This window comes from Rhinopithecus bieti, unplaced genomic scaffold (assembly GCF_001698545.2).
Source record: "Rhinopithecus bieti isolate Rb0 unplaced genomic scaffold, ASM169854v2 scaffold_7212, whole genome shotgun sequence".
Taxonomy (NCBI): Eukaryota; Metazoa; Chordata; class Mammalia; order Primates; family Cercopithecidae; genus Rhinopithecus; species Rhinopithecus bieti.
In genome coordinates, this window is record NW_016806198.1 from 3,477,472 (window position 1) to 3,490,431 (window position 12,960).

Below are 12,960 nucleotides of genomic sequence, written 5' to 3' on the forward strand. Positions count from 1 at the left end.
TTTTTTGAGACGGAGTCTCGCTCTGTCGCCCAGGCTGGAGTGCAGTGGCCGGATCTCAGCTCACTGCAAGAAAAACATTTTTAATGCCAATTTACATTTATAATATTATAAAAGATAAAATATCCATTAGCTCTCTATTCTTTGTTCCTTGAAAAAATACAAAATTAAGAATATGTTTTCTCATATTCCTCATGTGAACATAATTTATCAGACCTCTTCTGAAGCAGGAGTTAATACCAAACACAGTTTGCAAATTCAAGTTCCTAATTAGATCCCATGAGCACATTAAATTTTTCCTTCACTTTTCCACTATTTGAATCTTTTGTTTCTTTCTTTTCTAATTGAATTGGCTAACACATTGAGAACTACATTAAATAAGAAATTAGAGAGTATCTTTATCTTGTTCCTGACATTAATGGAAATGCTCCAAAGTGTTTCACTAACAAGCCAGCTACTGTACTAACTTGGTTTGAGACCATTGTATAAATCATGTCAAGAAAGGCTTAATCTCTTCCTAATAGATCAGAAATTGATGTGAAATTTTACCAAAAGCATCTATTGAGATTATCATATAATTTTTCTTCTAATAGTGAAAACTTTTAACACACTTCTTAACGTTGAACCATCCTTGAGTTGCTGGAACAAATCTTACTTAGTGGGGTCATAAAATTATTTAAGTATACTGATGAATACTATTTAATAATATTCCTTTAAAATTTTTACATTAATATTTATAAACACAATTGACTTACAGATTTTTTATACTATTTTTTAAGTTTTGGTATTAATATTACGCTGGCTTCATAAAATATTTGGTAGTTTTCTTCTTTCTCTGAGCTGAAAAAATTCAAAATTTTGGCTTAGCACTTTTGAGGATATATTGTGGGTATAGTTTTCTTTTTTCTTTTTTTTTGAGACAGTATAGTTTTGAGTGAGTAGTTTTTTTTTTTTTTTTTTTTTTTTTTTTTTTTTTTTTTTTTTTTTGCTCTTGATGACCAGATTGGAGTACAATGGTGTGATCTTGGCTCACTACAACCTCTGCCTCCTGGGTTTAAGTGATTCTCCTGCCTAAGCCTCCCGAGTAGCTGGGATTATAGGCATGCACCACCACACCTGGCTAATTTTGTATTTTTAGTAGAGACGGGATTTCTCCGTGTTGGTCAGGCTGGTCTTGAACTGACTTCAGTTTCTTTATTTTTGAAGGTGATCCACCCACCTTGGCCTCCCAAAGTGCTGGGATTACAGGCCTGAGCTACTGTGCCTGGCCGAGGGTATAATTTCTAGATAACATTTTCCAGTTTTCCCCCATACCTATTAGTCCGTTTAGTGTTTTTCTTTCTCCTGAGGTCAATTTTGGTAGCACCTACTTTATTAGACAATCCTCTATTTTATCCAGGTTTCCAAACTGATATGTGGAGAGATGTGCAAAGTACTCTTTTGTGATTTTTATTTCTTCTCCGTTTTAATTTCTCTTTTCATTGTACTTTTCTTTTATGGTTTTACCCTTTTTATTGATTACACTAGGCCAACTTATTTTAATTTTGCAAAGAATTACTATAAAAAAAGAATTACTATAGATTTTGCTTTGTTTACTGTCCTTGCTTTATTGCTTTTTTTTTTAAGTTTTAAACTTTTATTTGCATATTAAAAAAAATTGTCATTCCAATAATAAAATCATTGGAGCCAAAAAAAAAAAAAAAAAAAAAAAAATGGCACATCGAATTAAACCTCGCATTACAAGCCTGCAGCGACACCCTTGGGCCCGGCTGGTTTTACTCTAGAGTCACTGTCGTCCACCCCACTCTCCACCCCACTTCTTCCTTCACCAACATGCAAGTTCTTTCCTTCGCCTGCCACCCAGATAGACAGATGGGAGAGGCCAGGTGCCCAGCCTTCGTTCAGTAGTACGTTTGATGTGACAAGGGCAGTAACGTCATTTAAACGTGATCCAATCTCTTGCATCTCACAAAGTTAAACAGGCTAAAAGAAGTAAAAGAAGAAGCAGGCTGTGTGCATATTGGTGGCGCACGCCTCATTACGATTCGCCTGCTTGCTTCTCCTGTTCAATTGTTTCTTTGGAAGGCAGTGAATTTTTCTCTTGCGTCTCTGTCTTCTTCAGTTTCGACTTATCAAATTTCTCGATCTCAGCCATATCGGGTTTGTCAGACATGGTTGCGGAGGGAAAGCAGAGCTAGGCACGCGAGAACAAGCGAAGTCTGGTCTGCGCAGTGGCCACCACCGAGTTGTCCTGTTTTACTGTTTTTAACATCAATTTCTTCTTTCATTTTTATAACTTCCTTCTGCCCTCCTGAAGTTTACTTTGTTGTTGTTTTGTTTTTATTTTATTTTATTTTATTTATTTATTTTTTTAAGATAAGTTCTTGTTTTATTGCCTTGGCTGGAGTGCAGAGGAAAGACATAGCTCACAGCCTCAAACTCCTGGGCTCAAGCTATCCTCCCATCTCAGCCTCTGAAGTAGGTAGGACTACAGGCATGCGCCACCACATCTGGCTAATTTTTTTCTTAAGTTTTTGTAGAGATGGGGTCTCAAAATCCTGTGCTCAAGTGATCCTCATGTCCTAGCCTCTCAAAGTGATAGGATTACAGGCATGAGCCACTTGCCCAGTCTAAAATGAATGATATATTTGAAAAAATACATTCAGCATAAAATCTGGATTTAGGATTACAAAAGCTTAGTAGAATACACTTTTATTTCTGTGGTACAAATTTATTAATCTGCATTTGGGTTTGATTTCAACATTTATTGTCTAATAAAATATTAGGATTAATATATTTATTAAACATGTGGGAACAGTCAACAGCTACTAAATTTCTACTGTATGTCCAGCACTGAGGTAGAAATTCTGGCAGCACAAAAGAAGAGGTCATTCTCTCATGTCTTTCCACATTTTAAAAAATTCTCTAGAAACCGGTAAATCACCAGCTTTTACAAAGAATCTTCGAGTATTGGTTATTTAGATGACAGAAGTACTTTCAGTCTGTAAATCTTGGCCCATTATAGTAGACACTGATTACTGCAATAAGAATTCATTCCTTGACATATCCTACTTGCACAATAAATGATGATAAGATCAATGTCTACAAAATCACTTATGATAATTATTACTGTGACATAGTCTGAGGAATAAATGACACGGGCAAAGCAAATGAGGCCCTAAAATACTGATATTTTCTCACTACAATAAAGCCCTTACAGCTCCTATCATTGTGGTATTTATATGGGACATTCATGTACATATGCAATCAAATAATAGAAATATATTTAGCATAATTTAATTTGTGACTGTTTGAAAACAACAGAAAATGTCAAACTGTGTTGAACTGTGAAATGCATACCATTTTATTTATTTGTTTGTTTATTTATTTCTCACATACCATTTTAAATGAACCCTGCTGACCTTCTTCCATTCCGTGGCTGAAAAATAATAGATTAGAAATAAATCAGTGTAACTAAAGATGGAAGCTAATAGTCATAGGAACAGATTGATGACTTAGAGGAGTGTTTAATGTGCATCACAATCATCTAGAGGGCTTTTTACAACATAGACTGCTGGACTCCTTAGCCAGAATTTCTGATTTAGTAAGTCTGAGAATCCTGAGAAATTTGTATTTCTAACAAGTTCTGAGGTGATGCTAATGCTGCAAAGACCACCATGAACTAGATGCTATTTGACTTAATTATTTCCTTGATGGTACCAACATTTTAAAACAAATGTTCTCAATTTTAATTTGATATGAACCAAAATGAACTTACTGAAGTCAGGGCTATTTAGCTGCTTACTCCTTCCTGCTATCAGTCCAATTCCTTCATTTAATCCATTCTCTAATTTGCTATTAGAATTATTTTCCAAAAGGCAAATCTTACACTTGCCCCCTCCTTAGCCTTTAGTGTAAAGTTGAAATTTCTTAGCTAAATATTTCATCAACCACTTCCCATTGATTCTTCAGGATTCAGCCCATGAAGTCTTCTCTGTACCTCTTCCATTCCCCAGCTGGAGTTAAATGCTTTTCTTTTGGAAACCACAGCCCTTGGATTACAAGTGCATTTCACACAGTACTTTATATTTGTTTACTTATCTGTTTTCTCTTAGAGCCTATCTAAACTCCTAAAGCACAGGAATGGAATCCTGTCTGTCTTTATAGTCCCAGCCCTTGGTACATTGCTCAGCACCCAGTAGAAGTTCAACAAATAGTTGTTGAACTAATTAATTAAAACTTTCTGGTAATGTATGAAGGATGCAAATATTTTGCAAAGTGTAGCTGCCTAGAAAAAAACCACATTTTATAGACAATGTAGACAAACAAAATCAGAAATGTAATCCCGAAATTCTGTCTACTTATACCTTTTATTATGATTGGTTCTTTTAATTTTAAGAATTTGTGAAAGTAGTCATAACTCTTCCAATCTACTGAGTTTAAAATTTTGTAAATAATTCCATAGAACATAAGGAATAGTGTATCTTTAAGACATCTATTTTCTATACACAAAATGTCATGGAATTAAAGTGTCAAATAGGTGAATGTTACTGGAGGTGTTTAAACATGAGCAATAGATCCAAGGAGAGATCAGAGATACTATGGTATTGAAGCAATAAAGTGGTGACAGAAGTGAATGTCAGACTGTAACACCTGATGCCAAACATCTATAAACTTTAAAACTTAATTGAAATGTAAAAGTTAATTAAATACACAGTGAACATGTTTTTAAATTTTGATGTAGATTGATTTTTTAAAAAATACAGTAGGTACCTACCCTGAATAAAAAATATCCTCGACTTTGACTTGCAAAGGGATTTTGGAATTCTTCCTAGAAGAGAAAATGAGGGCATTACAAATCAAATAACACTAAAAATAAGTGCAAATTCTCCTTGAAAGTACATTGAGGGTCAGAATTACTTTCAACTATCATAACTAAACATAGAGGGAATCAGGGACTTGAATAGAGAATTTTGTATTATACCTGAAAATTTTCAACAACTAGTAGTATCATCAGAATCTTATATTTAGAAATAATTTCCTTATCAGTGTGACCAATTTGCCTTTCAGGAATTTTGTCAGTTGTAGGTGAATTCATCAATAAGTAGAAAGAGAAATGACAGACACTTCATAAGTGACTATATTTAAATTCTCCTTTCAGCATTTTGTTAGAATGAAATAATTTCTTTAAAACACATATTGCATGTGTTAACACATGAACAGAGGAAAATACAAAACAGAATTGTATCAAAGCTAAAAAATATTATACAATATTTCTACAGAAATGTAGTTTGAAATTAAGGGACAAATTTGGTAAATTATGTTTATTCGATGAAGCTTTGGGACAGATGTTCCTAATATAATTATATGTGCAGAATGTTAATTTTTAAATTTCCAAATATTAATAGGAACGACCCAATGATTCATAATAAGTGTATCTTTTTCTTAAACATTTCATTTTAAACTTCATGAAAAAAATACATTAACATTTTATGGTTTCCATAAAATTGGCTTATAGCTTCCTATTTTCATTAACAATTATATCATAAAAGCATTATCAGCATGGCTATCACCATGAAATCTTTCAGCCAAGACCTTTTTCAACTATTTTATAATATGAATACTATCATATTAAATTCTAAGAAATGGCTCTGATATATGTTTAAATTATGAAATACTTAGTTTGCAACAAATGTATCTTAAACCCTCAATATTTGTATTTAATTTTCATCTTTACTATAACTCCCCAAATTACTTAATATTGAAAAAATCTGTATTTAAAAATGTATATACTGTATACATGTATCAAAATATCACATGTACCCCAAAATATGTATAACTATAATATACCAATGAAAAGTAAAAAATAAAGTTTTTTTCAGTTTTCAAAATTAAAAAAATGTACACTTATAAACCATATGCTTATATACCTATGTAGGCAACGTTCTCAGCTGGGCACAGTGACTAATGCTTGTAATCTGAGCACTTTGGGAGACTGATGTGGGAGGATCACTTGAGCCCAGGAGTTTGAGACCAGCCTGGGCAACATAGAGAGACCTAGTCTCTAAAAATAATTTAAAAATTTAGCCAGGTGTGATGGCATACACCTGTGGACCCAATTCCTCAGGCTCCTCAGGAGGCTGAGGTGGGAGGATTGCCTGAGCCCAGGAGGTCAAGGCTGCAGTAAGCCATGATCACGTCACTGCACTCCAGCCTAGGTGACAGAGAAAAACCCCGTCTCAAAAAAAAAAAAAAAAAAAAAAAAAATTCAAATGCATATCATATTAAAGAGAAAATACTAAAAGGCAGGACAAAATGTAAATGTAAATTTAAATGTGTCAAATATTTAAAACTTCCAAATGCAAAACCCAAACATACAGATCTTTTTAGAGTCTTATCATTAAGCAAGCAGTATATAAAATAATTTGGGAGGTAGAGATATAAAAAAGATGTGGGAATGAAATTAGAAGATGTCTAGCAATCAAAATTTAAGAAAAGTGTTTTAAGATCTAAAACCTCATTTCTTCAAGAATCCAAAATATTTCACTATCAAAGATACATTTTAAAATTAGATGATTTAGGCCCAGCAAAGCAAACACTCTCCTGCAATTGCATTTCTATTCATCTTTTAAATTATTTTCTTTCGTAGGTTTCTAGGAAACTTGACTGGCTGCAAAATACCCTTAAGATTTATCATTTGTCTGAAAATTTAGATGGTATCACTGAAGGTGGAAAATTCAGTCAATGTACTAAACTGGCCACAATACTGAGTGATTAGTTTTGGTTTTGTAAATCACGGCACTGAAATAATGTAGTCATACTAATGATTGTTGGTGTCTTTTAAGAAACTGACTCTTTAAGTTGAAATTGTTTACTAATTCATAACTCAAGCAAATACTTTAAGAAGTAAAAGTTAAATAAAAAAAGCATGTATTACTTCTAAAGAGTTTGATGACAACTACTTTTTTCTTCATTCTGCAAATTCTAAAATTTCAAGGGGCTACTGCCTAAGATCTTACATTTCTCTTTACAGTTGGCATCAGATATTGTCTTCTTCAATGGAAGCGTCATTTAAGAATGTGAAGATTCTGGCCGGGCGCGGTGGCTCAAGCCTGTAATCCCAGCACTTTGGGAGGCCGAGGTGGGTGGATCACGAGGTCAGGAGATCGAGACCATCCTGGCTAACACGGTGAAACCCCATCTCTACTAAAATACAAAAAAATTAGCCGGGCCTGGTGGCAGGCGCCTGTAGTCTCAGCTCCTCAGGAGGCTGAGGCAGGAGAATGGCTTGAACCTGGGAGGCGGAGCTTGCAGGGAGCTGAGATCATGCCACTGCACTCCAGTCTGAGCAACAGAGCGAGACTCCGCCTCAAAAAAAAAAAAAAGAATGTGAAGATTCTAGGGAGGAAATACTGGCCATAAAAATAAATTTTGAGGAATATATTCACCTAAACTCTATGCGTTTTTAAAAGTGTCTGAAAACTTTGGGTAGCATTTTAAGAAGAATAAATTAAATTAAATATGGTATTTAAATTAAAGAAAGCTTTGATCTGAACTCAAATTTTTTTTGTTTGTTTGTTTTGAGACGTAGTCTTGCTCTGTCACCCAGGCTGGAGTGCAGTGGCACGATCTCGGCTTACTGCAACCTCTGCCTCTCTGGTCAGACGATTCTCCCGCCTCAGCCTCCCAAGTAGCCAGGATTACAGGCGCCGCCACCACGCCCAGCTAATGTTTTTTTTTTTTTTTTTTTTTTTTTTTTTTTTTTTTTTTGTATTTTTAGTTGAGATGAGATTTCATCATGATGGACAGGCTGATCTCAAACTCCTGACAGGTGATCCACCCACCTGGGCCTCCCAAAGTGCTGGGATTACAAGCGTGAGCCACCGTGCCCAGCCTGAATTCAACTTTTAATAATAAAATACATAATTTAAAAATAACATAATAAAAGTACCCAAGATCAAACTATAAAGGGTATAGCATAGTGAAAAAAAGTTTGCCTAGATCAGAAGCCAGAAGACTATTTTGCACTTTCTCTTACTAATACGATCTTGGGAAACTCCTTCAACTATTCTGACTTGCTTTCCCTTTTGTAAATGGGAAATAATACTTGTATAAGTACTAACAGAGTTCCTCAAAGAATAAAATAAGACTGAAAATTATAATGTATTACAGGAAAGGAAGGGGTTACTTAAAAATAATCCTAGAGGCTAGGCGTGGTGGCTCACGCCTGTAATCCCAGCACTTTGGGAGGCCGAGGTGGGCGGATCACAAGGTCAGGAGATCGATCCCATCCTGGCTAACACGGTGAAACCCTGTCTCTACTAAAAATACAAAAAATTAGCCGGGCGTGGTGGCGGGTGCCTGTAATCCCAGCTCCTCGGGAGGCTGAGGCAGGAGAATGGCGTGAACATGGGGGGCGGAGCTCGCAGTGAGCCAAGATCACACCACTGCACTCCAGCCTGGGCGACACAGCAAGACTCCGTCTCAAAAAAAAAAAAAAAAAAAGTATATAATATATATGCATACAAAATAATTGCAGAAATTATCAGTGTTACAAGGGTTAGGATTCTTTTTTTTTTTCTTTTTTTTTTTGAGATGGAGTCTCGCGCTGTCACTCAGGCTGGAGTGCAGTGGCGAGATTTCGGCTCACTGCAACCTCCGCCTCCCCGGTTCAAGTGATTCTCCTCAGCCTGCTGAGTAGCTGGGATGACAGGCGCCCACCGCCACACCTGGCTAATTTTTGTATATTTAGTAAAGACGGGGTTTCACCATGTTGGCCAGGGTGGTCTCAAACTCCTGACCTCAAATGATCCACCCACCTAGCCTCCCAAAGTGCTGGGATTACAGGCGTGAGCCACAGAGTTAGGATTCTTTTTAAATGACTGTGAAACTCCACAATATAACACAGTTAGACTGTATTAAAGTGGTTACATTCATCTTACACATACTGGCAAATAGCTAGGATGGCAAGCTTTCTGCTCAAGTATTTAAATGTTGTGAAGAGTAGGCCAGGCCTGGTGGCTCACACCTATAAACCCTTCAACTTTGGAAGGTCCAGGTGGGTGGATCCCTGGACTTAGGTCACATTTTTTTGTTGAAAAAACCAAAGTATATATATTTAGTTTCTGATATTTACTTCACAAACCATAGTCTTACCGACTTTTTTTTTTTTTAGAGACGGAGTCTCGCTCTGTCACCCAAGCTGGAGTGCAGTGCAACCTCTGCCTCCTTCGTTCAAGCGATTCTTATGCCTCAGCCTCCGAGTAGCTGGGATTACAGGCATGTGCCAATATGCCTGGCTAATTTTTTTTTTTTTTTTTTTTGTATTTTTAGTAGAGACGGGGTTTCACCATGTTCCCAAGGCTGGTCTCGAACTCCTGACCTCAAGGGATCCACCCACCTGGACCTTCAAAGTTGAAGGGATTACAGGTGTGAGCCACCAGGCCTGGCCTACTCTTAAGAACATTTAAATACTTGAGCAGAAAGCTTGCCATCCTAGCTATTTGCCAAGCTGGATACAGAGGGGCAGTATATTATCCTTTATTTGTTCTCTTATTCCTACCTAAGGACTGGATACAAGCTTTCTTAAAACAAGAATAGATTTTCTCACCAAGAGAGTCATGGCTTTTGGAAAACAGTGTAGTTCCAACTTTCCTCAATATCCACAGCTTCAGCTAGAAGGGACACAATATTGCAGGGGTCCATGGAAAGGCTGCTTGAACAATTCTCTTCTACTCTGCAAACAGATGCTCTTACGTTGGCTAACTGGGTATTAGTGTGGGCTTATCCTGAAGAGCAGCATTTGATGAACTACCACAGCTGGGAATTAACAGAAAGGGCTGCCCCACATGGAATGGCAAAGCCAGCATGCGGTTTGTATTACATACGTCCACTCTGAATCTCTTCATTCTTCTCTCATGCAGGTGAGGAACGAGCTGCAGCAACGGATGCACAACAGATGACTGAGAGGACATGAACACACATGCGATGAGCACACGGCTTCTCAGCACTGGTCATCAAGATGCTTCCTATTTGTTTTTGTTTTTACCCACTAAACTTGTCCCAGACAAAACAGAAAATTAAAGATGTCACCTAAAACAGCTCTTTGGGAGCAATTCAAAGAACTGTGGAGAATGAACCAAGAGGTGGGATAAAATTTGGTAGCTCTATGCTGGGATTTTTGTCCTCATATTGAGAAGAAGCACTTTCCCGACAGCTGCAGCTCTCTTGTGAACTGTCAGCAAGTAAAACCCTTCATTGCCTCTTTCAGAGGCAAAAGGCAGTCTGTCTGTTACTAGACTTACTCAAATAATTCGGGCCAGGCAAAACCCACACTGCCAGTAGCAATTTTCCACTATAAACATGTTTATCTGGAAGATTATAGTATATACACATCTAATAACCTCCTTTATAAATTATATACTTAAAACAGAAACGTTGGGAGCAAGATAACAATGTGTGAAAATAACAATGTGTGAAAATGACAATGTGTTCTCGATAGTGAAAACTGTGACTAAGATACATTTTCCCAAAATGTAAAGGTGTCAAGCCAAAGAAAATGAAAGCACACTTGAGATATATAGCTACCTACCTGATATGGCTGCATTTTTAAAAAAGGTATGGGTCACACTGAGACTTCTCATTAATGTTAAATTCATTTATGACATGGATTATGTTGAGCCCTGTATAACAGTTATCTGTTAACTAATTCAACTTGTACTTGGTGTAAACCCAGTATAATCTTTCGCCTCCTCATATGTTAAGAATATTCCATGTGATAAATATTTCAAACTGAGTTTAAGATTACAGTTACCTTTCCATAGGTATGTATCTGCTTAAAATACACTATGCTCCTCATTCCCTAAATTGGTTCACGGAAGTGAATCACAAGTGTGGAAATAATAGTATAGTCAAATAATTTCTAAGTATTCTAGATTGAAACACCAAGTAGGCTGGTTAGCATTTTAAAATCCATGCCTACAAAAGAAAACTACTGCTAATACTACATGATTTTAAAGTGAACTGAATTCAAGTTAATGGTTTTTGGCTAACCTTAGAGAATACATTCACACATTAAGTGCCTAATTACTAATAAGAACATCTTAGGAATAGAAGAGGATATTTCTAATTATATTTAATTACATTTTTGACAATCATCCTTTAAAATAAAAAATGCCCTTGGATCAAATGATTTTTTAATTTGCAACAATTGCCATCTGAAACAATATGTTTTACTTATTTATTTGCTTTTTTATTTTCTTGGTCTTTAGAATGTGTTTCACAAAAGCAGGGACTTTTCTTTTCTTTTCTTTTCTTTTTTTGAGACAGAGTATCACTCTGTCGTCCATGCTGAAAGTGCAGTGGCGTGATCTCAGCTCACTGCAACCTCCACCTCCTGGGTACAAGCGATTCTCTTGCCTTAACCTCCCGAGTAGCTGAGACCACAGGCGCGCACCATCACACCTGGCTAATTTTTGTATTTTTATTAGAGACAGGGTTTCACCATGTTGGCAAGGCTGGTCTTGAACTCCAGACCTCAAGTGATCTGCCTGCCTCGGCCTCCCAAAGTGCTGGGATTACAGGCATGAGCCACCATCCCTGGCCAGGGATTTCTTTTTTAAATTTTGTTTTATTTATTGCTATATTTCTAGTACCTATAATTGTGCCTGGCACATAGCATATAGTTAATAGTTTGTAAATAACTGTTAAATAATGAATGAATTAATGAATGAATTTAATGTACAGGTAGTAATTGACATATAAAATAAATCAAATGGATAATAAATACTGAATTTCATTCCTTTACTCACATATAAACTTTTAAAGTAAAAAATTTGAATTCTAATGTGGCTCTGTTACGCTGCAAAAACAGGTTCATTCTTTTAAACAAATATTAGTGATTACTAAGAAGTAGTTCTACAACTTACCACAACATTTGAATTGCCCAACTTCTGTGTCTTCGAATAATGAAATAAGAACTGTTTAAAAAAAGCAGTAAGTTTTACTATAAGAATTAATGGTTTCCTTATTATTTTATAAGGTATAGATTTATGAAAATCATCTTACCCTTTTAGTATTATCTTTTTCATCTTGTTCCTATTGAAAAGAGATATTATATCATTAAATATTGTAAAATTTTACTATCTTATATACAATAATTTTATAATGTTATAGCACATAATTATTTAAAACACATGACTCATATTACATATAAAATATAAGACTGAAATTAGTTAAGCATCCGTTGCTCTAAAAATAAATGAGAAATTAATTGAATATTGTTTACAAATAAGATGTGCATAAAGATCTCTTTACTGCAACTTTATTCATAAGAGTGAAAAATTGGAAACATCCTAAATATTCAACAGTGGTAGAATGTGAAATTATTATATCATGACATGATGGAATATTCAGAGGAGAAGACTGAAAGAATCACATGAAAGTATTTTTACTGTTTATCACTAAATAAGAAGGTTATGAGTTGTTTTTGATGTCTTTCATAAAACAATTTTTAGCCTGGCGCAGTGGCTCACGCCTGTAATCCCAGCACTTTGGGAGGCCGAGGTGGGCAGATCACGAGGTCAGGAGATCGTGTTAACCATCCTGGCTAACACGGTGAAACCCCGTCTTTACTAAAAAAAGACAAAAAATTAGCCGAGCGTGGTGGCACGTGCCTGTAGTCCCAGCTACTTGGGAGGCTGAGGCAGAAGAATGGTGTGAATCCAGGAGGCAGAGCTTGCAGTGAGCCGAGATGATGCCACTGTACTCCAGCCTGGGTGACAGAGCGAGACTCCGTCTCAATTAAAAAAAAAAAAAAAAAATTTAAATCATATAATTCCTTTTTTGTTGTTGTTCTTTCTCACTTGTTTTAATATAAATGGAAGATCATGAATAAACACCATTGTCATTTATTTTATCTTAATTAGGAAAAAATCAATTACGCTTTTTGGGACAATGTCACCT

The 12,960-nt window shown here is 35.8% G+C and overlaps 1 protein-coding gene and 1 pseudogene across 5 annotated transcripts in view; both read right to left on the bottom strand.

Moving 5' to 3' along the window:
* NMU (neuromedin U) overlaps positions 1-12,960 on the bottom strand; it is a 36,193-nt gene that overhangs the window by 2,011 nt on the left and 21,222 nt on the right. For 2 of the 5 annotated variants that reach the window (XM_017875185.1, XM_017875184.1), the window contains 5 exons: positions 12,064-12,093; positions 11,925-11,975; positions 9,885-9,959; positions 4,775-4,828; positions 3,397-3,436 (listed from right to left, as the gene is read on the bottom strand). In XM_017875185.1, the coding sequence (XP_017730674.1) occupies positions 3,401-3,436; positions 4,775-4,828; positions 9,885-9,959; positions 11,925-11,975; positions 12,064-12,093 (246 nt within the window). In that variant the 3' untranslated portion in view covers positions 3,397-3,400. The remainder of the gene's footprint in view (positions 1-3,396; positions 3,437-4,774; positions 4,829-9,884; positions 9,960-11,924; positions 11,976-12,063; positions 12,094-12,960) is intronic. The other 3 variants (XM_017875187.1, XM_017875186.1, XR_001886229.1) reach the window with 2 other exon arrangements.
* LOC108531624 (thymosin beta-4 pseudogene) lies at positions 2,017-2,331 on the bottom strand (annotated as a pseudogene).